The sequence below is a fragment of the Lissotriton helveticus genome, chromosome 12 (genome assembly GCF_964261635.1).
Source record: "Lissotriton helveticus chromosome 12, aLisHel1.1, whole genome shotgun sequence".
In the NCBI taxonomy this organism is placed as follows: domain Eukaryota; kingdom Metazoa; phylum Chordata; class Amphibia; order Caudata; family Salamandridae; genus Lissotriton; species Lissotriton helveticus.
In genome coordinates this window covers 11,685,392-11,709,662 of record NC_136073.1, presented here as the reverse complement: position 1 = coordinate 11,709,662, position 24,271 = coordinate 11,685,392, and the positions used below count along the sequence as shown (strand labels likewise).

The window sequence follows — 24,271 nt, the reverse complement described above, 5'->3', positions numbered from 1 at the left end:
TGACCTCCAAGGGGGTACAGAATAGCGTGTTGAAGCTTGTCCAGTCAAGGTCAGATAGGAAGCCCCTTTGGAGCTCCAGGCCTCATGTTAGTGTGATCTATCTAAGCATGATATCTTTGTAATGCATACATATGGATATATATATATGTATATATTTTTTTTCTCAACACGTAGAGTGCTGTCACCTGGTGAGCTAGTATGATACATCTCCAGGCTCTGGGCCCCTCCCGAGGGAGTATAGTGACTCTTAGAGTGCTGTCACCTAGTGAGCGACCATGGTGAGTCTTCAAGCTCTGGGTGCCTCAAGAAGGAATATGGGGTCTCCAAGAGTGCTCGCACGTAGTGCAAACTTCCCTAATACTCCTTGGGGTGAATACTTGCTGTGTAAAACGATTAACTAAATAATCAATTAAATGAGCATGGGGAAATGTAGTTTAGTGTGGAAAGTACTGTTCGTGCTCAGACGTGGCCGGGTAGCTGCAAAGGGGAAGCATGGGTTGATATGCAGAGATTCGAGGCACAATATGCCCTCCGCTGCCAGACTCCCATGCCAACCTCCGTCCGTAAAAGGCTCGGAGCTTGGCAGAGGCCATGTGCCCGGGATCCAGAGAGAATTAGTGTAATTACAGCTGGTGCTCTGGAGAGGCAGCGCCCTCGTTAGACCCTGATTAAGAGGACACTCGAAGGAGCTCCACACACCATGTGTGCCCTCCATCCAGGCCCCGCTGTAGGTGCAACTGGTGGGTAGAAACAGCTGTCTGTGTACTCTGGGCCTGACGGGACAGAATGACCATAACACGAGGAGCGTGGCACAGACCCTGCTCTCGAAACTGATATCCGTTATATTTGTAGCGCACAAACGTCCATTGTTAGGGCATTCACAGCACATTTGCGCGTACATTGATGACTTTCTGAGTAACAAAGTCCATGCTGTTGACTTCAGGACCCCAGCATTCCTTCATCTTGGAGTAAATGGGGGACACCAGTAACATATGCATTGAAAGCCACAAGAGGGTGCAGTGTTTCCTTGGTCACTTACCCATGTCCCCAGCTTCAGACTCTGAAATACTTGATTGACCAATAGGTGTCATTGCTGCACTATTGCCTCTTCTCTCTATGAAGTTTGACACTGCTGTATTTTCTTTGGCCACTGGGTGGCACCAATGCCTGTTCACACCAGGGCCGCTCTCTGTGCCATACCCTGAACAGCCACTGGGTGTCTACTCTGTGCCAGTGTTTGTACGGTCACTGTCATACTGTGAACAACCACTAGATGGCTCTGCTGCACCGGTGTCTGCTTGCCAGAAAAAGACCCCTGACAGGGACACATTGTGGTGAGATGCCCTCAGCAAACCTAGTAATTGAATAAAAGTTACCACTGGGGCAGTGGGTGAGGTCAGAAGGGTAGCGCAGGGTGGGCGGGCTTGTTCTTCTCTCACCCTGGCTGTGCGGACTGTCAGTCCTGCTGGGGTCTGAGTCGTGATCCGACTAGGGCTGCCCAGATTGATGCTGTTCCAACCCGGGCACAGGATAGTGGTTTGGGGCGTGAACCTGTGCTCCAGCGGGGGCCGGTGGAAACAGGCCGTTTCAAGACTGTCGTTCCTGCTCAGGTGGCCAGCCTCGATTGCTCGTGCACTCATGTTCTTGTTGATGGGGTGCATTTGTACAGCAGTAGGCAGTATTCCTATCTTTAACTGGCACTGGCAATGCCAATGGGTCTGCCTTTAAAGGGATATGTGGTAATGTGAAGCATTACAAGTCGATAGCACGGGAATGGATATGTGCTTGTGTGGAAGCAAAGAACTGTAGAATGTTGGTGCAGGTTAAAAGGTCAGACGAGAGTTGCACTGTCAAGCCAGACCTAAAAATCCATGTAGGCTAATTACTGCCCTCCTTCCATCTGTGCTGCTGCCAGAGAAAAACACTATAAATTATCTAGTTATTTAAGACACTTGAACAGCTTCGCAATGTCATGTGTGTGCCCATGAAAGTTCAAGCTCAGGCATCTGGATAAATAAACAAAACCATCACAGCTGTGTGGAGATCAAGCACTTTTTTGAGGAAGTACACAACTTCAGACCAATCAAAACATGCACTCCTGGCTCCCAGCTTGTGGGTGGAGATAGAGCCCCTGTCCTGGTGATTCTTTCAAAATTGTCTGGCGACAGCTGCACGGTCTAGCCAGACCATAAAAGAGTGCATGGCTACTGTTCCTGCCCCCAGCATCTTCCTAATCACTTTAGCACACCTGTGGCTCGTGCACATTGCCATATGGATCTTGTGATCTCTGAATACCCCTAACACCTCCCACACAGCCAGCCATGTACTCCCCCACGTTGCAGCACGATTTTCGTCTGAAAATGCGCTTCGTCTCCCACAACGGGGTATGAAGCACTATAAAATGGAACAGGACTGTACAGCTAGCAGCGTGCTTTTGGTATCTTGTGGTCTTCCTCACATGCACTGGTGGGACCGGCTCGACCCCCCTTCTCTTTCAGTCTGCGGAGGGGTGAGGGAAAGGGCTTGACCATAAGGGGAGGCGCGTTGACCCATTGGAAGTCCGAAGGCTAGTAAGGCTGGGCCAGAGTCAGTCATCGATGGGTCTCGTGAGCTCCTTCGTGCCTCTGCTGAGGGTGCCAGGTGATGCCACCTCACTTCCTTCTTGGCTGAGGCCCAGACACACGTCTGCAGTAGGCATCGAGTGATGGCTCAGGGGAGCTGGGGGAGGGCTGGCACAGGCCGCCTCAGACACTGCGGTGCCCTTACAGAGCGGCTGGTACACCTCAGCCCGCACCCCCTCCTCCTGGCACAGCGTGAGACTGGGGTATGAATATTTCATAGGGTATGTGGGGTGGAGAGCATGATGGACGGCCCCCCCAGTGCAGTGAGGTCATAATTGTTCATCTGTGATGTCACTGGCTGTTGTCATGGAAATGGGAAGGAGGTGAGGGGAGAGAAGGTCTGCATGACATGGAGTTGGATGGACGGGGGTGATGTGGGGGGACATCCAAGTCAATGACGAGGCCTGAGACTCTCTCTTTGGGTGAGCGGTCATAAGACCCCCGGCCGTATTTATTATTTACACACAAAAAACATTTCTGTCATCAAAAACTTTTACAGTAACCCCATTATTTACAAGTGAGACCTCGCCTTAACAGAGACCCTAGTACATGGGAATCACCTAACCATAACTAGTCTGCTCCTGTGCAACCAACAAAATATTCATAACCGTTCTGAGTGAGATCAGACTGGCTCTGTGCCCCTTCCTCTTACCCCTCCGTCCAAAGGATGGGTCCCTCCTTATGGGAGCCCCAAATCTGCCCTCTCCCGCATCTGAGGCTCTTCTGCCCTTAGGATAACTACCACGGGCACCCCCTACACCCAGGTTCCTTGTCCCGCCAGGGGCCAGTGCTATCTCACACTAGCTGTACCTGCACGGGTGGCTGATAGGTGAGGACCACGTATCAGCGACTGCCCCAAACCCCCCGCACCCATGCAACCTCCTTTCAACCTGCTGCCAGCACCCATTGGAGGGTCCAGTGATGTTAATTTGGTGTAAAATGATGCCATAAAGGGACCTGAAGTGTCCCCCACCAATTATAACCGCACCCGCCACAGGCCAGCATAGTTCACATGCTATCTGCCCCCCTACGATCAATGTGCGTTGGCCTAGCCAGGCCAGCAAATTCTCAAAAAACATTGCATTACATTCTTTTGACAAGTGCACTCCAGCCTGCTAGAAAAATCGCTCACCCATGCGGTATGGCTGACAAAGGAGCGGTCCTAAGCAACTTGACCACATTGCTGTTCAACCATTTCACTGCCTCGTTGAGAGCCCTGACCGACTTACCACCTCTCCAACTCAACCTCGGGGCAATGATGGAGCACAAAATTATGGCCTCTGGGAACTTCCTTGAAAGCCTACATATTTCAGAGACAATCAGTTCAAATAAGCTCTTCTGACCTAGCTCCGTCAAATCATTGCCTCCTTCATGTACAATTATAATCCCTGGAAGCGGAGGCCTCCGGTACAATGTTCTGTCCAGTGCATCCTCCCAAGGTTCAAGCATAGCACCACCTGGTCTGAAGAAAGTCAGCTGATTTCTGGCTTTCTTTGTTAGTGACGCGTAGTCACCTGCAGAATATAAGACCTTTGCGTGCACTTACGTAGAAGTGACCCAATACCAGCACATCGTTAATGTTCCTTGCTCCCGCGTATACCGGAGGCAATGAAGCATCCAACGGCCACATCACCGTAACATGTCTTTCACCTGTGTTGACAGGAAAATACGGTAAAGAAAAGGGACATTTACAACATGTTCAATCTCACGTAGTGATTGTAGCAATCAGACTTCCACCTGCCTATCCTTTGCACTGCCTGTCCCACCAATCCCATGCTTGCCGCAGCGGTGGCTGCACCAATCTGAAATTAATGGGAACTCCAGTCTGCAGGGTCCAAACCTGCCGACACCAGAGTACATAGGAACAGGATGTCATCCAAATAATGTAGTGCCCACTGGTGCCCTAATCTCTGCCTAAATACCCACTCCAAGAAAGTGCTCAACCTTTCGAAGTAAGCACAGGAGACTGAACAGCACATGGGCATACATTTCTCGGAGAAGTGTGGAAATGTACCCAAACGTGAGCACACTGGTGCAGGGTCACCCTCTTGTCCACGGGTTCCAAAGACTAACAAAATGAGATCGGCACTGGAGTTGAAATAAAATAACAAGTTTATTATAATCACTCATGAGTGGAACCACGTCCACGCAACACTTCCAAGTGTTGCAGGAGGAAGTACCCTGAACTCACAGACCATCATCTTTATATACTCTTTTTCTGCAATATAAGCATGTGGACAGAAATGGGAAGAACAAGTTTACAAATAGCTATCAGCAAACAAGGGCAGATATATAACTACTTGGTCTGCAAATAGGGGGGGGGTTAGGAATGCTTATGGCAACAGTAAACAGTCAACAGATAACATCTAAGACCAGGTGCACTGGCAGCCACAAACCCTCAGCACGTTCATTGCTCAGCCATGTCACAAGGTCAACTAAAATAGATGGCACAAGCAGAGTGAAAAGGCAAACAGCAGAGTGCGAAGGAAACTAAATGGACACCACAGTAACAATGGCTGTAGCTTATGCTAAGTAAAATATTACATATTTCCACAGAAGGCTCCCTCAGATTGGAAATCCAACAAATGAAAGTCCTCGGGTGCACTGGTAGCAGCCTAAAGGCGGACTCTACATCCGCCAGCACAGTCCCAGGTCCCGGAGCATTGTGATTGCCCGATCTAGCGAGTCGTACTTCACTGAGCACAGTAATCCCATCGCGAGCCTTGTTGCCCTTAATGTGCAGATAAGTTGTGTATCTGCGGTACGCCCCTGGGTCTTTCTTTGGGACTACCCCTAAGAGAGAACACACAACATTATCCAAAGGGATGGAATCAAAAGGACCTGCCGCCCTCCCCCGGTTCCTCTCCTTCAAAATCTTATTTCTGGAAATGCTAGGATTAGTCCTTAGCGACTCGTGTTTTTGCAGTATGTCACACCCACACAACCCTTAGCTGGGCTCCTGAAACCACTCTTAAAATCCTTATTCAAAGACTGTGTTGCTGTAAACATTAAGGGTGGGCAGCAAGCTCCGCTCCGTCGGCATAATTGACGGACTTTGGCCACTCCGTGAACTCTGCTAGAGTGCTGCAAAAAACTTCGCCACCAGTCAGCAAGTCCAGCTGGTGCACCATTCGCCTTAAGTTTTCTTTCATGCTTAGCTCATCTTTGTTTTGGCTTAAAGCCAGGCCCATGCAATAGTTTGTTTCCCTTGTGCCCCCTATGTTCCGAGGCCAGCCGAAGTACCGGCGAGGAGGGCGACTGATAGACACAGTCACTCCAGTCAGGTGACCGAGTCAAGTGACCGCCCTTCGCACCTCGGTTCAGCCTGGAATTTATTGTCCTGCTGCAGAGCAGATCCAAGACCGAGAAGGACATGAGGCCTGAACCCCGATTCCTGACCCAGGGTGCTCTCCTCCGACGGATGCCTCACCTCCCGCAGGTAAGGGAAGCATGAGACGTGGCGCCCGTGACTACTGCATGACAAGTGTAGTATACTGCTCTGCGAGGGCTCTCTTGGTCCCAACTACCAATCACCCTGCGGGTACCAGCTGCAGTGCATAGCGTTCCTGAGTGCTGTAATCTGCCGGTTGCAGTACAACCGGGGGCAGCAGGTGGAACACCAGGCGCTATGGGGCACTGTGTGCTGTATTGTGCCAGTTGCGGTCCACCCGGGCAGAGCAGGACAACGAGGCGCTATAGCGCACTGTGATCCGTGGTCTGCCAGTCACGGTCTACCCGGGGGAGTGCTATATTTTATTGTCAACTAGTAGTATTTTGTAGAGGTTGCAGGCCAAGCAATACATACTCCGCTCGCACGCGGAACTGCGCTGAATTCCGCGGAGTGAAACTCGGTGCACTCCACTCAGGACGTGTAAACATTCATCCATGACACCATTGCTTGGCAGTTAACCGGGGAGGGACCCTTGACCAATAGTGGGTGCTCATTGTTTATTTTTTGGGCATCTATCCTTTGGCTTTTTAAAACACTTGGACTCGGGTGTGAGGGTAGGCCGCAAACAGAACAGCAGTGCTTGAACTTGCGCGTCCCTGGAGCAAGATCTTTTATTACAGTCCCAGCATGACCGTGGCTTGGTGGTGTTAACATCGTATACTGTGGGCGTGGCTTGATGTTGTGCACAATTTACACCGTAGTCTGATGTGCCCAACCTACACCGTGGCTCGGTGTTGTGCTCAGCTTACTCCATGGCTTGGTATTGGGCACAACTTACACCGTGGCTTTTTGTGCTCAGCTTGCACCGTGGCTTGGTTTTGTGGACAAATCACACAGTGGTTTGATGTTAGTGCGATGCACATTTTACAGCATGGATTAGAGTTATGTACAACTTACACCGTGGCTTGGTATTGGGCACAACTTACACCGTGGCTTGGCCTTGTGTAACTTACACCGTGGCTTGGCCTTGTGTACAACTTACACCGTGGCTTGGTATTGAGCACAACTTACACCGTGGCTTGGCCTTGTGTACAACTTACACCGTGGCTTGGTATTGAGCACAACTTACACCGTGGCTTGGCCTTGTGTGCAACTTACACCGCGGCTTGGTATTGAGCACAACTTACACCGTGGCTTGGCCTTGTGTGCAACTTACACCGCGGCTTGGCCTTGTGTGCAACTTACACCATGGCTTGGCCTTGTGTGCAACTTACACCGTGGCTTGGTATTGAGCACAACTTACACCGTGGCTTGGCCTTGTGTGCAACTTACACCGCGGCTTGGCCTTGTGTGCAACTTACACCGTGGCTTGGCCTTGTGTGCAACTTACACCGTGGCTTGGTATTGAGCACAACTTACACCGTGGCTTGGCCTTGTGTGCAACTTACACCGCGGCTTGGCCTTGTGTGCAACTTACACCGTGGCTTGGCCTTGTGTGCAACTTACACCGTGGCTTGGTATTGAGCACAACTTACACCGTGGCTTGGCCTTGTGTGCAACTTACACCGCGGCTTGGCCTTGTGTGCAACTTACACCGTGGCTTGGCCTTGTGTGCAACTTACACCGTGGCTTGGCCTTGTGTGCAACTTACACCGTGGCTTGGCCTTGTGTGCAACTTACACCGTGGCTTGGCCTTGTGTGCAACTTGCACCGTGGCTTGGCCTTGTGTACAACTTACACTGTGGCTTGGCCTTGTGCGCAACTTACACGTGGCTTGGCCTTGTGTGCAACTTACACCGTGACTTGCCTGCAGGCACCCCAGTCCCAACATACATGCAAACCACCCCCCAGGATAAATGCTTCTGACACTACTCCCAACCCAGTACACTTATGACCCCCCCCCCCCCCCCCCCCACACACACACACATACACACACAAAGCTTGACAACCCCTATAAGGTACAACCACCAAGCCGCCCCCCCATAAAAGAACATTTGTGTGTGTGTGTCTCTGTCTTCTCTTTCTCTCTGGGTGCCCTCTGCTCTGTTGGCAGTGTCTGTGTTTTCTGTCTCTCTGGGTGCCCTGTTGGCATTTTCTCTCTGAGTGCCCGCTCCTCTATTGGCAGTGTGTGTGTGTAGTACATTCTCTCTTTTGGAGCACCCCTCTGCTCTGTTGATCGTGTGTATGTGTTTTTGGCCGTGTGTCTGGTGCTGCCCGTGTGTGCGCCTCCCCCTCAGCCCCCCCCCCCCACCCTTCCCCCCTCCCTCGGTGGGTGATTGGCAGCCTCCTGGGCTGGCACTGACCTTGCAGATTTCCAGGAAGGTCGCTGGCACGCCTCTCTCTGGTGCCACCCTGGGCCCGGAGAGATGGCGCGGGAGGGGGCGGGGCCTGTGTGGGTGGGGCCTCCTGCCCCCAGCCCTCCTGGTTCTGGATGATGCACTGAAGCCTGCAGTCCTACGTGATAGGACGGGCGAGGCCCCGCCCACTGCAGATGGAGAGATAGCGGCACCTGAGGGGGGGCCACGTGCTAGAGGGGGGGGGGGCTGGGGGAGGGAGGGGCAGTGGAGTGAGACCCCCCCTGCATTAAAGGTGGACCCGCCCACTCGTCACCTCTGACCTCGGTGCTCCCAGCACCCTGCTGCCCGGGGTGCAGTACTGTCGCGACATCTCCCGACAACAGCGTAGACCCTGCAACAAGAGGCAGAGATGAGAGAGGGGCTCACGAGACAGCTCACTTCGGTTCAGCGCCTCCCAAGGGGTCTTAAGCGCTATATGAATGGAAAGTCAATGTCAAGGCCGTCTGCTGTCTTGGAGGGCGGGGCTTGCGGATTTAATAAGGCGCAGTGTACCCCTCTAGACACCCCCGGATGTGCACCCTGAAGGACGTGGGCTGTACTACATGCACATCCAATCCTTGGCCTCTCGGCTGAGCGCGCAGAGCAATGGCCACGTGCGTGCAGATGATACTGACTTTTTATGTGAAAGTGTGCAGAGAAGGGTCACAACTGAAGGAATATTGCAAATATGCCAGGGGAAAGTAAAAAAAAATGCTGTGTTCACAGAGGAGGGGGGTGAGTGTCTAAGAAAGAGCGGGGGTGGCACAAGGCTGCAGAATGACAGAGTTAAGAGTGAAGAAGAGGAAGGTGAGGAGTGAGATCCGCCTATGGACGATTTCAGGAAGGAGTGTGAAGGGGGCTGCGGAGTAAAGTAGTGCGGAGACAACCGGAGCGACAGAGACCCCCCCCCCCCCCTGTTTACAACCCTCACTGGCCTTTCATTCACAGCCTCATAGATTGGAAATGTTTTAAATCAGAATATCGTTTTTTATAAGATCATCATTGTGGTTACTCATTTATCTGAAATTGCCAACAAGCATTGGCAAAGCCAGTACATCTGACTTATCTTAAGCCAGATATATTGGTCTGTATGTTGTTTGACATGTTTGAATACAAAGTCACCCGCCTCACAGGGATACTTCCGGGTCAGAGCACGCCCTGTGCCACGGGGAGGATGCCAGCCCTAGTGTTTTAGGGCTCCTCTTGATTGCATGAACTTCCCAGGTCTGCTTCTATGGCCACGCCCCTTTTAGAGACCCGCCTACCAGGTCACCCCACTTGAGGTACTGAATGACCATGGGTGCAGGGGACAGCCCCACCTCCATCTAGGGACAGTGCTGTGAGAGTCAGACACACGTGCCGGGGGCCAGCAGCTTCACTTCCAGGTCAAGCTCGTCAAAGAGTGCCCCTCTCTCCTGCCCCCTGTGTCTGCTCTGGGATAGGATGTCTGGGTCTCCTCCCCCACCAGGATAAACCAGCACCCGACCTTTCTGACCCCTGTGTCTGTCTGGGTCTTCTCTCCCACCAGATCATCACAGCTCCTGACCTTTCTGACCCCTGTGTCAGCTCTGACCTAGGATGTCTGAGGCTTCTGCCCCACCAGGGCAAATCAGCTCCTGACCTTTCTGGCCCACTGTGCCCTCACTGCCCCCCTGTGTCCTCACAGCCCCTCCCCATGCCCTCACTGCCCCCCCCTGTGCCCTCACTTTCACCCCTGTGTCTGCTGTGGGGTGAGATATGCTTTTCATTTGCCCCTCCAGTGCTGCTCCTGCCCTCTGTGCTTTCTTTAGAGTTGATGTTGGTCACTAGTTCATCCAGTGCCCCCTCTTGACCTCTGACCTCGTATCTCCTTTGTCTCCGCAGGTTCTACTGGGACTTCTCGATGCTGCTCTTCATGGTGGGCAACCTCATCATCATCCCGGTGGGCATCACCTTCTTCAAGGAGGAGACCACCACGCCGTGGATCATCTTCAACGTGGTCTCGGACACCTTCTTCCTCATGGACCTCGTGCTCAACTTCCGCACCGGCATCGTCTTCGAGGACAACACCGAGATCATCCTGGACCCCGAGAAGATCAAGAAGAAGTACCTGCGGACCTGGTTCGTGGTGGACTTCGTCTCCTCCATCCCCGTGGACTACATCTTCCTCATCGTGGAGAAGGGCATCGACTCGGAGGTCTACAAGACGGCTCGCGCGCTGCGGATCGTGCGCTTCACCAAGATCCTCAGCCTGCTGCGGCTGCTGAGGCTCTCGCGCCTGATCCGCTACATCCACCAGTGGGAAGAGGTAAGGGCCAAGGAGCCGCTGTCTCCATGTCTCCCGCTTGCGCGGATTTGCCACGATCGGAGACGCTTGTGGCAAGACACAAAGAAAAGGGGGGGTTTCTTTATGTAGGGGATAATGGCGCCTATAAAGTAGGGGTGGGCGGAAATTGCGTAGTTGCGCTACGCAAAGCTCTGTGAAACGGTAAAAAATATCTGCGAGCACGCAAAAGTTCCGCAAAAGTTCCGCAAACATACGGAATTGCTTGTTCTGCCCATTCACAATGCTTTTTTTCTGTTTGCAAACCCTGTTTGCATGCTTGGGGAGAAATATCTTGCAAACATGCATTTTGTAAGCACGAACAAGCAAAGTGTGCGTAAATTCTAATTCCGCGAGTAAGGCTGTGCAAAAAGGTGAGAGAGAACACCCTAAGCCCTCAATAGTAGACCCCGGGGTCAAAACATGATTGTAGCAAGCCTATGCACACGCAAAGTGTTGTCATAAATGTCTTGTTCCTTTAATCCAATTCTCGGAATAAAGGAACTAGAAAATCACGACGACACTGATTGATCTCATTTAAGGATATATGTGTTCAATGAATATGTAAAGAAGCTTGACAAACGTCTGACTAAGAGTTGTAATTAATACAAGGGTGTGCATAGGCTTGCTACAAACACATGTGGCAAGGTTGTAGCGAGAGACAGTGGAACGTTGTGAAATTACACACCATTCAAATCCGTATTCTCGGTCTATGTTTTAGTGTGAAATGCGTCCTCATGTCAATTTTTGGTGCGAAGATGCATTTGAACAAGAGCCCCGCGAACAACAGCCAGCCTCGTTCTGTTGTTCCTTTGCATTTGTGGTAAATTTCTAAGATGAATTACCACAAATAATGCTGTTCACTGGGATCTTGCTTTTTTTTTTACCAGAAACAGTGCATAATAACGCGGTGGCGTACTTTTGGGAATGCCGCGTAGCAAGCATAACGAGAAATTCCACAAATTAAATGAGTGCAATTTACATTTCGTGCAGCCTTATTGCAAGTAGAACGTTGTGCAGCCCTTGAGGCCACACCAGGAGCAGGCCGAGTTTCTTCCGTAGACCTCATCATGTGCATTACTCGAAGCCCTATCGAAGCGTCGCATCCTGTTCATGAGCCCGTGTCTCTAGTATTGTGCTCGGGTCATGAAATCTGAACTGGAGTGCTGTGTCCAGTTCTGGAGCATATCTGTGTCCACTGTAGAGGCCACACGTTCTGGACGAACCAAACGTGCTCGAGTTGATTCCAACCGATTTCAGTGTGAGTTGAAGTTTGAACCCCTAGCTTGAGGTGAGATCGAAGAGGGAAGGCTTGTGTTTTTAGAGCGAGGTTGATGTATTTTTTCACCTGATGTTGTGTGCTGCAAACGAGTTCGCTTACCCACAAGCAACCACTATAACCAGGGCTATAATAATTATGTTGGAGTGAGGAGCACATGCCCTGCAGAGCCGGACATGCCATACTGGGCATCAGGCGTTTCCCCGGGAGGCCGAGGGCTGCTTTGAGTTCTCAGTCCGGCCTGAGGCCCCGTATGCAGAGCACCAAAGGCCGGCTCGTCCATCGTGGTCAGGCTTGTTACGGATCCCAAATGGTCTCCGTCGTGAGGGACGTTTCCTCCTGTTGGAAGACCGAGCCGATGATAAGGCTGTCATTAGTATGCCAGACAGACTAGACAACAACGCCCACAACAGCAAGGAATTATTCAACATCGTCAAAGAGTTCACCAACCCCACTGCCAACTCCAACGACATCACTCCCTCTCAAACCCTTTGCGACTCCTTAGCTTCGTTCTTCCACGACAAAATCGCCGACATCCACAACAGCTTCGACAACCAACCCGGAGACCAACCCACCCAACCTTCTGCCGAACCGTCACCCCCCCGAACATCCTCAATGACTGGAACCCAATCTCAACTGAGGACACCATCCGCCTGATGAACTCCATCCACTCAAGTTCAAGTTCAGGCATTTATAAAGCGCACTACTCACCCAGAGGGTCTCAAGGCGCTAGAGGGAGGGGTTCACTGTTTGTCGAATAGCCATGTTTTCAGTTCTTTTCTGAAGGAGATGTGATTCTGAGTAAGGCGGAGGTGGGTGGGGAGTGAGTTCCAGGTCTTGGCAGCCAGGAAGGAGAAGGATCTGCCACCCATGGTGGTTTTTCGGATGCGCGGGACTTCGGCGAGGGCTTGATTGGATGATCTTAGTTGGCGGGTGGGATAGTAGAAGGACAGTCGAGTGTTGAGGCATTCGGGTCCTAGATTATAAAGGGCCTTGTGTGCGTGGGTAAGAAGGCGGAAAGTAATTCTTTTGTTGACGGGAAGCCAGTGGAGGTTTTTTAAGTGACCGGTGATGTGCTCTTGGCGCGGGATGTCTAATATGAGTCTCGCTGATGCGTTTTGGATGCGCTGGAGCTTTTTCTGCAATTTTGTTGTAATTCCGGCGTAGAGTGTGTTGCCATAGTCCAGTCGACTCGTGACCAGTGCATGGGTGACAGTTTTTCTTGTTTCGAGGGGGATCCAGCGGAAGACCTTTTTGAGAATGCGAAGGACGTTGAAGCAGGAGGACGATACGGCGTTGACTTGTCTGGACATTGAGAGTAAGGAGTCTAGAATGAAGCCAAGGTTGCGTGCATGGTCTGTGGGTGTGGGCTCTGATCCCAAAGCGGAAGGCCACCAGGAGTCGTCCCAAGCTGAGGGGGAGGATCCTAGGATGAGCACTTCCGTTTTGTCTGAGTTGAGTTTTAAGCGGCTCTGTTTCATCCATTCGGCTACTTCTTTCATACCTTCGTGAAGGTTGTTTTTGGCGGTGTTGGGGTCTTTGGTGAGGGAAAGGATCAGCTGGGTGTCGTCGGCGTAGGAGATGATGTTGAGGTTGTGTTGACGTGCGATGGAGGCGAGGGGACTCATGTAGACGTTGAAGAGGGTGGGACTGAGTGAGGAGCCTCGAGGTACGCCGCAGATGACTTCGGTGGGCTTTGAGTAGAAAGGGGGGAGTCGGACTCTCTGGGTTCTCCCGGCTAGGAACGAGATGATCCAGTCCAAGGCTTTTCCTTGAATGCCGATGTTGTTGAGGCGTTGTATTAGGGTGTTATGACAGACAGTGTCGAAGGCGGCGGAGAGGTCGAGTAGAATGAGGGCCACTGTTTCACCGTTTTCCAGGAGTGCTCGGATGTCGTCGGTCGCCGCAATGAGGGCGGTTTCGGTGCTGTGTTTGGCTCGAAAGCCGTTCTGTGAGGGATCCAGGGAGTTGTTGGATTCAAGGAAGGCTGCGAGTTGGCTATTGACGGCTTTCTCGATGACTTTGGCCGGGAAAGGGAGGAGGGAAATGGGTCGGTAGTTTTTCAGTTCTGAGGGGTCTGCTGTTGGTTTTTTCAAAAGGGCGCTGAGTTCGGCGTGTTTCCATATTTCTGGAAAGGTGGCGGAGTTGAAGGAGCAGTTGATGACATCGCGGAGTTGGGGAGCGATGATGGAGTCAGCTTTGTTGAAGATGTAGTGGGGACAGGGGTCAGAAGGCGAGCCAGAGTGGATTGAGTTCATGAGGCGAATGGTGTCTTCAATGGTGATTGGGTTCCAGGAGTTAAGGTAGTTAGTTGGAAGGGTGGGATTTGAAGGGGGTGGGGTGAGTTGTTCATTGGGAGTATTCTTGAAGCTGTTGTGGATGTCGGCAATTTTGTTGTAGAAGAAGGAGGATAACGCATCGCAGAGGTCTTGGGAGTTAGTGATGTCGTTGGATGCTGCGGGAGGGTTGGTGAATTCTTTGACGATATTGAAGAGTTCCTTGCTGTTATGAGAATTGTTGTCGAGACGGTCCTTAAATGCTGATTTCTTGGCGGATCGAATCAGTTGGTGGTGTTTGCGGGTGGCAGTCTTGAGAGGCCATGTTGTCTGAGGTTGGTTCTTTTCTCCAATTCTTCTCCAGGGTGCGGCATGTCTTCTTGGATTTTTTAAGGTCATCATTGAACCAGGGAGCCTTTTTGCTGGATGATTTCAACTGGTGTTTTTTCAGGGGTGCTAGTTCGTCTGCACTGTGGGTAATCCATTGCCTGAGGTTGGTGGCTGCTTGGTCTGGGTCCGTTGCTAGGGTGGGAGTATTTTGGCTGAGTGATGTGAGGAGTTGGTCGGTGGTGATTTTGTTCCATTTTCTTCGGGGAATGGGTTGTGGACGGTTGTGGGTCAGGGTTGTTTTGTAGCTGAAGTGAACACAGCTGTGATCCGTCCAGTGGAGAGCTGTAGTGTGATCGAAGGAGATGTGCTTGCTGGAGGTGAAGATAGGGTCGAGCGTGTGTCCGGCTGTGTGAGTGGGGGTGTCAACAAGTTGTTTGAGTCCGAGATTGGACAGGTTGTCCAGAAGGGTGGTGGTGTTGTTGTCGAGAATGTTGTCAAGGTGGTAGTTGAGGTCTCCTAGAAGAATGTAGTTCTCTGAGGCGAGGGCGTGCGGGCTGACGAAGTCAGTGATGTCGTTGCTGAATTGAGATCGGGTGCCTGGGGGCCTGTAAATGAGGGTTCCTCTAAGTGTGGTCCTGGGGTCGGTGTGGATCTGAAAGTGGAGGTGTTCGGCGGTTGCAAGATTGTCGTCAGAGCTGGTTGTAATTTTGATGGTGTTTCTATGGACGATGGCGATGCCTCCTCCAGTTTGATCAGTACGGTCTTTTCGAATGATCTTGTAAGTGTCCGGTATGGCTATGGCGATGTCAGGGGCAGAGGATGCATTCATCCATGTTTCAGTAAGGAAGGCGATGTCAGGTGACGCAGTGTCGATTAGGTCCCAGAGTTCGGTTGCATGTCTGTGGACCGAGCGGGTGTTCAGTAGGATGCATTTCAAGTCGTTGGGTTCGGAGCTGTGAGTGGAGGAAGTGTGTTTGGTGAGGGTCCTGAAGCAGTTGAACTTACAGGAGAGGCAGGAGAATGGGCCGTGGGTACGTTCTGGGGTAGCTGCGCAGCAAAGAGGGGTGCGTCCGGCGTTGAGGGCGAGGAGAGTAGCGGCATCATAAGTTACTCTGGGGGGTTGGGAGCGGCATAGAGCAGGGGGGCGGGCGCTGGGCGCGGTCCAGGCGCGGACGGGCGCAGACGGGCTTACCTTTGGCGCACCTTCGGCACGCATGGGGCGCGACCGCTGCGCGTTACCGCTGCGCGCAAGTGCATATGTAATATATGGGTGGTGGAGGGGGCGGGGGCGAGGGAGGGTCAGCTGGGAGGCGGGAGCGGGGAGGAGACACGGGTCAGGGGTGGACAAACAACAACAAAATGGCTACTTAGGCTGAAAATCGAAACTGGGCACAGCCGAGTACCGGCACTGAACAAATGAAGTATTAACTTCTCAACAATGACGCGCTAACGTGCACAATAGTTAATCAGCAGATGCGCTTTCAATTTTTAAAATGAGCAGGCTATGTTATTTTCAATCGGCAATGTTGCGCAAATGGGTACTGTTATCTCTGTGCAGGCTACGATACCAGGCGCTATGTCAATGCGCGCGGTCGCGGGTCCAGGCAGCAGGGAAGCAGGCAGCAATGAGGCACACGGTCAGGTAGGAAGAGATGGAGCGTGGGGGAGCGACCGCTTCGGGGCAAGCCCAGGATCCCCCACTGACCCATGCCCTCACCACATCTTCAACAAGGCGGACTCCATCATAGCACCACACCTCCGAGACGTCATCAACTGCTCCCTCAACTCCGCCACCTTCCCGGAAAGTTGGAAACACGCCAAACTCAGCGCCCTTCTGAAAAAACCCACAGCTGACCCCACCGAACTCAAAAACTACCGCCCCATCTCGCTCCTTCCATTCCCGGCCAAAGTCATCGAGAAAGCAGTCAACAACCAGCTCGCCACCTTCCTCGAAACCAACAAAGCCCTCGACTCCTCACAATCCGGCTTCCGAGCCAAACACAGCACTGAGACCGCACTCATCGCAGCATCGGACGACATTCAAACTCTACTGGACAATGGAGACACAGTCGCCCTCATCCTCCTCGACCTCTCCACAGCCTTGACACAGTATGTCATAGCACCCTGCTACAACGCCTCAGAAACATCGGAATCCGAGGAAAAGCACTGGAATGGATCACCTTGTTCCTTGCCGGAAGAACTCAGAGAGTCCGCCTCCCACCGTTCAAATCAGAGGCCTCTGAAGTCATCTGCGGCGTACCACAAGGATCTTCACTCAGCCCCACCCTCTTCAACGTATACATGAGCTCCCTCGCGACCATTGCACGATGACACAACCTCAACATCATCTCCTACGCTGACGACACGCAACTAATTCTCTCACTCACCAAAGACCCCATCACCGCCAAAACCAACTTACATCAAGGAATGAAAGAAGTAGCAGAGTGGATGAAGCTCAGCCGTCTTAAACTGAACTCGGACAAAACAGAAGTCCTTATCTTGGTAACCACCCCCTCCGCCTGGGACGACTCCTGGTGGCCAACGGCCCTTGGAAAAGCACCCATCCCGACGGACCACGCACAGAACCTGGGCATCATCCTGGACTCCTCACTCTCGATGACCAGACAAGTCAACGCCGTTTCATCTTCTTGTTTCAACATTCTTCGCATGCTCAAAAAAACATTTAGCTGGATCCCCACCGAAACCAGAAAAACGGTCACCCACGCACTGGTTACAAGCCGCCTGGACTACGGAAACACCCTATACGCCGGTACCACCGCAAAACTTCAGAAAAAACTCCAACGCATCCAGAACGCATCAGCTAGACTCATACTAGACATCCTGCGTAAAGATCACATCTCCGATCACCTGAAAGACCTCCACTGGCTCCCTGTCAATAAGAGGATAACATTCCGCCTCCTCACCCACGCACACAAAGCCCTATACGAACTTGGACCCGAATGCCTCAACACGCGAGTTTCCTTCTACACCCCCTCCCGCCAGCTTCGCTCTTCCAACCAAGCCCTTGCTGCTGTTCCACGCATCAACAAAACCACCATGGGAGGTAGATCCTTCTCGTATCTGGCGGCCAAAACCTGGAATTCACTTCCCATCCACCTCCGACTCACTCAAAACCACCTAGCATTCAGAAAGCAACTTAAAACCTGGATATTCGACAAATAACTCCCCACCCTTCCTCAAGCGCCTTGAGACCCTCTGGGTATGTAGCGCGCTATATAAATTATCTGACTTGACTTGACAGTGAGATAACAGGCCATTGACGAACATAACTGTTGAGGGTCCTTCGTCATCTTTTAACCCGTTGGCCGCGAGGGTAATTCCCCACTGTCCTAGGGGGTGGGGGGGCACGCACAGCGCCCTGGTGCTCGTGACGAGCTCAGCTCGTCATGAGCCACGGTGGCCGTGTGCTCATGATGAGCTGAGCTCGTCACGGCCACACCCGTTTCTGTAGAACGGTCAGCACTGCGGTGGAATTAGCCCCACGTGCGAGCGTTCTGGCTGTTATGACGAGCTCAGCTCGTCATGAGCACACGGCCACCGTGGCTCATGACGAGCTGAGCTCGTCAATGGCATGGGAGGGAGTTAAGAGAGATCCCTCAACGTGACATTGTGCTCGCCAGTAACTTAAGACAAAGAGTATGCTGTTCCTGGGGGGTTGGCAAGGTGTCAGATCCGTCAGTTGTTGATAGGTGCTTGGAAGCGCAGGGTAGTTAGTACTCGTCTAGGGATAGCTCCAATAAGGAGCAAGGGCCATCACACATCCCAAGGGGTGTCAAGCTTCATCATAGGGCAGCTCCTCGTTGGTCCGGCGTTGCAGTGCCCGAGGGCCCCGCAGGGGGGCCTCTTTCCTGGAGGTCTTCTCGGTTTTGCTGTTGTGAAGCTAGATGGTTTATGTAAGGGCGATATATGTGAAGTGGGATTATGTGAATGCGATTTAAAAATGGCTCCAGGATTCTCCAAAAGAAGTTTATTAGAGGAGCACCTGGGCCACGAATGAAAGAGTTGTGAACTGAAATGGGAAAATTAGACCCGTGTCAGTTCAAGTGAACTGGGCAAAGGGCCAGGGTCAACATGTTTCTTACCTTCAATAAAGTCCAAAGGGATCTCCTTAATTCTTCAGGACCTGTAATCCTCATCTACTCTAAGGGGGCGGCAAATTGTGTGAGGAAAAAAATTCAGTCACACCCCCTTTTATTAGGATTCTGTAGTAGTCCTAAGTGTGTGAAAAAACTCAGTCATGTGTGAGGTAAAGAATCTATACCTTCCGGAAACAGGTAGCACTGGAAGGTTAGGTTAAATGAGCTAATCACACATTACTCCACTTCCCAAAGAGGGAGAGAGGGGGGGTCCTAGGGAGAATATTTAAAGACCCACCAGTTTCAATCCCCAATCCTACTGATAAATAACACAAGAAAACTGATGGTCTAAATACAAACAAAGGAAGGTATATGTAACCATAAACACAGAGCAGGAGTAAGCAAAACAACCTACATTCAATGTTTCATCAGTCTAGCTGTGAAATAGAAATATATGGTTGATAAAGCCATTACGGCTTCATGTCAGGAGAAACCCCGAGGAGGGCAAAAGAATAAGGATTTCCATCAACTGCCCTTGGTGGCCAGTGTCATCATTTGGAAAACCAAAGGCGCCCTTTGTCACCTCAGCTCTTCTGGCAATGAGCCAAATGTTGGTAGACTAGACGTGTAGTGACAAGGAAGGAAAGTGCAGTGCAAAGAATGTAGATGTGAGTGAATTAAAAAAGTTACAACAGTGGTCCAAAGACCTTTATTGATGACCACTGGTGGACTTGTTAAAAAATACAGTGTCGGTTTTGAATTAATCTACCGAGAATGGTCTACTAGTTTCAGCCGCTGTGGATATAAGAACCCCGGCTTTCTTCAGGACCTAACTAATTTTGCTACTGCATTAAGTAAAGTGATGAAAATAGTGATAACAGAAAAACTTAACAAATATCACAGTGTTAAATGTATGTGACCAATCACAATACCTCCATACAGGATGGATGATACTTCATACCTATCCTGCATGAGGTAAAAAGCCTCACCTCACCTGGCTCTGACTCAGGTCGAGAAGGAGGCACCGCCCTCACCGTCGGTACCCCGGGTATGTCCTGAGGCAGGTTAAATGAGCCCCAGCAGGGACTGGCCGGTGTGTTCGCTAAATTTGCGATGGGAACCAAATGCGGTCCGCGAGGGGCCTGGTACCGGACCTACCCTAGGCCGCTGTCACTGGGTGGCTCCCCCACTTTTCTTGGTTTTTGCTGATATTCTTTGGGACCCTGAGTGGGACGACCTCGACTCCGTGGCTTCTCTCTCCCTCATCGATGTTGGTGACACACCTTAGCTGGGTCGATAGCGAGGCTTCTCCTGGCCTGCCTATGGATCCTCACCAGCTTGAGCTGTGAGGTGCTGTGGGTTCTGGGGTGCTTTACACACAGGGACATCATGAACCCTGACATCTGTATGGTGCTTTACCTGCCAGGGCAGTGAAACTGGCCAAGCTATCAGAGAGCGGCGAGTGACCAGCTTATCCTATCGCTTTGGACACTGGCCTAATTATGGCTGCAAAACAGTTTCTGTGGTCACCATGGGTGGGGGTGACATTTGCTTTCGCATAAATGCATGACATTTGGGAAAAATTTCGACAATTACACTCATTTACACGTAATGTAAAACCAACCTTCAGCACTGTATTTTATGTGTACTTGCTTCCGTTTTGGACTTGAGGAACCATTACTTCAAGTTATTTTATTGAGTGATTAATAAAAATCGTTACAATCTTCGAGCAGGTTAAAATTACAAATTTCGTGCTAATAAAAAAATATACTGTCACTGGTAAAAGAGAAAACACCGTTCTTATTTCATTCGATACAGTACATTGTTAAGGTCAAGTTCTTTGGCGAGGTTTTGATAGTGTTGTTTGTGCCGCAGTAGCCTTCATGCCTCAATCCGGACTTTGTGCTTGACTTTAAGTGCCTTTTATCAGTTAAATTTCTTGTAGCCGTTTTTTTACCTCGGTCATAAATTTAAGTCCACGACATGCCAAGATGGAGGAGGTGCCTCCTAGCCATTAGCGTCTACCAGTAGCGCAAAAAATGCAAGCGCGGGAAGCCGGAGCCGCTGGTGTCCACCACATTGTTTCCTCGCGCTCATACTAATTTTTTGCCATGAATGGTGCGTAGTGTTATGGCGCAATTTTAGGAGTTTTATATAGCAAACGTAACACTAAATTACCCCATTTATGTGAGATTACTCTGGTGAAATGGAAAATCTGCTCTGGCCTAGTTACCACTGCGTAAGTAGGAAATGCCTCTCTGCCACAAGTACCAGGCTGCTATCAGTAGGAACAGGCCGGACGCCACTGGTTCTATTAGTTTAGGTGAGGGTGCCTCACACATGCCGGGCCGCCCCGTGTTTCTGCTCCTTCCACCTGGTTGCTCAGTCCAGTTACACCCTCCACGCTTGGTGTGACATTTCATCCCCAGGCTGATCCGAGTGAACATGAAACCCACACCACACGAGAGCAAGGTGTGACATTTCACTTTCTTACACCGACAGCTCCTGAAGTCCAATCGATCGCTTGTAGAGACGCAAAGCCGGTGACTGGTTCAAGAGACTTTAATCTCAGCAGGAGCTTTATAGGACTCGTCAGAACTCCTAACTCTGACCCAGAGATCCAACGAGCCGTGCAAAGTAGCTCAAAGACACTTCGAGCCAGACCGAGAGACTGCGTCTGGAGTGTTTTTCTATTTCTAGACGCCACTTCCGTAGTGTCTCAAATGTTTCTAGAGTATTTCAACCATTTGTAGGGTCCACTTCTGGAGTGTTTCATCCTTATCCAGGCCCCTTTGGAATGTTTCATCCTTATCCAGGGCCCACTTCTGGAATGTTTCATCCTTATCCAGGGTTCCACTTCTGGAGCGTTTAATCCTTATCCAGGGTCCACTTCTGGAGCGTTTCATCCTTATCCATGGTCCACCCTGGAATGTTTCATCCTTATTCAGGGTACACTCCTGGAATGTTTCATCCTTATCCAGGCCCCCCTTGGAATGTTTCATCCTTATCCAGGGTCCACTTCTAGAGTGTTTCATCCTTCTACCGGGTCCACTTCTAGAGTGTTTCATCCTTCTACCGGGTCCACTTCTAGAGTCTTTCCTCCTTACCCAGGATCCACTTCTGGAGCGTTTCATCCTTATCCATGGTCCACCCCTGGAATGTTTCATTCATATCCAGGCCCCTTTGGAATGTTTCATCCTTATCCAGGGTTCTATTTCTGGAGCGTTTAATCCTTATCCAGGGTCCACTTCTGGAGAGTTACATCCTTATCCAGGGTCCACTTCTGGAGCGTTTCATCCTTATCCATGGTCCACTCCTGGAATGTTTCATCCTTATCCAGGGTCCACTCCTGGAATGTTTCATCCTTATCCAGGCCCCCCCTTGGAATGTTTCCTCCTTATCCAGGGTCCACTTCTAGAGTGTTTCATCCTTATCCATGGTCCTCTCTGGAATGTTTCGTTCTTATCCAGGGTCCACTTCTAGAGTGTTTCCTCCTTATCCAGGGTCCACTTCAGAAGGATGAAACACTCTAGAAGTGGACCCTGGATAAGGAGGAAACACTCTAGAAGTGGACCCTGGATAAGAACGAAACATTCCAGAGAGGACCATGGATAAGGATGAAACACTCTAGAAGTGGACCCTGCAGAAGGATGAAACACTCTAGAAGTGGACCCTTCAGAAGGATGAAACACTCTAGAAGGGTCCACTTCTAGAGTGTTTCATCCTTCTGAAGGGTCCACTTCTGGAGTGTTTCATCTTTATCCAGAGTCCACTTCTAGAGTGTTTCCTCCTTATCCAGGGTCCACTTCTAGAGTGTTTCATCCTTCTGCAGGGTCCACTTCTGGAGTGTTTCATCCTTATCCAGGGTCCACTTCTAGAGTGTTTCATCCTTATCCAGGGTCCACTTCTAGAGTGTTTCCTCCTTATCCAGGGTCCACTTCTAGAGTGTTTCATCCTTCTGCTGGGTCCACTTCTAGAGTGTTTCATCTTTATCCAGAGTCCACTTCTAGAGTGTTTCTTCCTTATCCAGGCCCCTTTGGAATGTTTCATCCTTATCCAGGGCCCACTTCTGGAATGTTTCTTCCTTATCCAGGGTCCACTTCTGGAGCGTTTCATCCTTATCCAGGGTCCACTCCTGGAATGTTTCATCCTTATCCAGGCCCCCCTTGGAATGTTTCATCCTTATCCATGGTCCTCTCTGGAATGTTTCGTTCTTATCCAGGTTCCACTTCTGGAGTGTTTCCTCCTTATCCAGGGTCCACTTCTAGAGTGTTTCATCCTTATCCATGGTCCTCTCTGGAATGTTTCGTTCTTATCCAGGGTCCACTTCTAGAGTGTTTCATCCTTCTGAAGGGTCCACTTCTGGAGTGTTTCATCTTTATCCAGAGTCCACTTCTAGAGTGTTTCATCCTTGTCCAGGGTCCACTCCTGGAATGTTTCATCCTTATCCAGGCCCCCATTGGAATGTTTCATCCTTATCCATGGTCCTCTCTGGAATGTTTCGTTCTTATCCAGGGTCCACTTCTTGAGTGTTTCCTCCTTATCCAGGGTCCACTTCTGGAGCGTTTCATCCTTATCCATGGTCCACCCCTGGAATGTTTCATTCGTATCTAGGCCCCTTTGGAATGTTTCATCCTTATCCAGGGTTCTATTTCTGGAGCGTTTAATCCTTATCCAGGGTCCACTTCTGGAGAGTTACATCCTTATCCAGGGTCCACTTCTGGAGCGTTTCATCCTTATCCATGGTCCACTCCTGGAATGTTTCATCCTTATCCAGGGTCCACTCCTGGAATGTTTCATCCTTATCCATGGTCCTCTCTGGAATGTTTCGTTCTTATCCAGGGTCCACTTCTAGAGTGTTTCATCCTTATCCATGGTCCTCTCTGGAATGTTTCGTTCTTATCCAGGGTCCACTTCTAGAGTGTTTCCTCCTTATCCAGGGTCCACTTCTAGAGTGTTTCATCCTTCTGAAGGGTCCACTTCTACAGTGTTTCATCCTTCTGAAGGGTCCACTTCTAGAGTGTTTCATCCTTCTACCGGGTCCACTTCTACAGTGTTTCATCCTTCTGAAGGGTCCACTTCTAGAGTGTTTCATCCTTATCCAGTTGTAGGATCCAGTTCTTGAGAGTTACATCCTTTCCCAGGGTCCACCGGAGGCTTCACAGAACTCCCAACTCTGACCCAGAGATTGAACAAGCCATGCAACGTAACTCAAAGAAACTTGGAGCCAGACTGAGAGACTGCGTCTGGAGTGATTTTTCTATTTCTGGATGGATGTATTCTGAGACCACTGCTGGGCTTGGAGGAGGGTGGGGTCTGGGTGGGAGTTACTTCGACATAGCCTTGTTCACGCTCTCCCCGGTTGGGATACCCATGGTACTGTATAGAGGCATCGTACATACTCTGCACTTCTGCCATTAGTCCTGTCCTCCCCCCAATGGCTGCTTTCCCTCTCTTTCCTGCCCCCTCCCCTTTCTGTGCCCCTCCCACCTCTCCTGCCCCCATTCCTTACTTCCTGATCCGCGCTCTGGACACCACTTGACTTAATTAATCCCTCGGATTAGGTTACTGTATTTAATTAAAGCCATGCCCCGCCGCTCTTCACCGCGGGGTGGGGGCGTGGACGAGTGGCCACCAGC

At 50.9% G+C, this 24,271-nt stretch overlaps 1 protein-coding gene across 1 annotated transcript in view; it reads left to right on the top strand.

Moving 5' to 3' along the window:
* Positions 1–24,271, top strand: part of HCN2 (hyperpolarization activated cyclic nucleotide gated potassium and sodium channel 2) — a 185,672-nt gene that overhangs the window by 52,333 nt on the left and 109,068 nt on the right. The window contains exon 2 of the mRNA XM_078669320.1: positions 10,212–10,635. Within this exon, the coding sequence (XP_078525446.1) occupies positions 10,212–10,635 (424 nt within the window). The remainder of the gene's footprint in view (positions 1–10,211; positions 10,636–24,271) is intronic.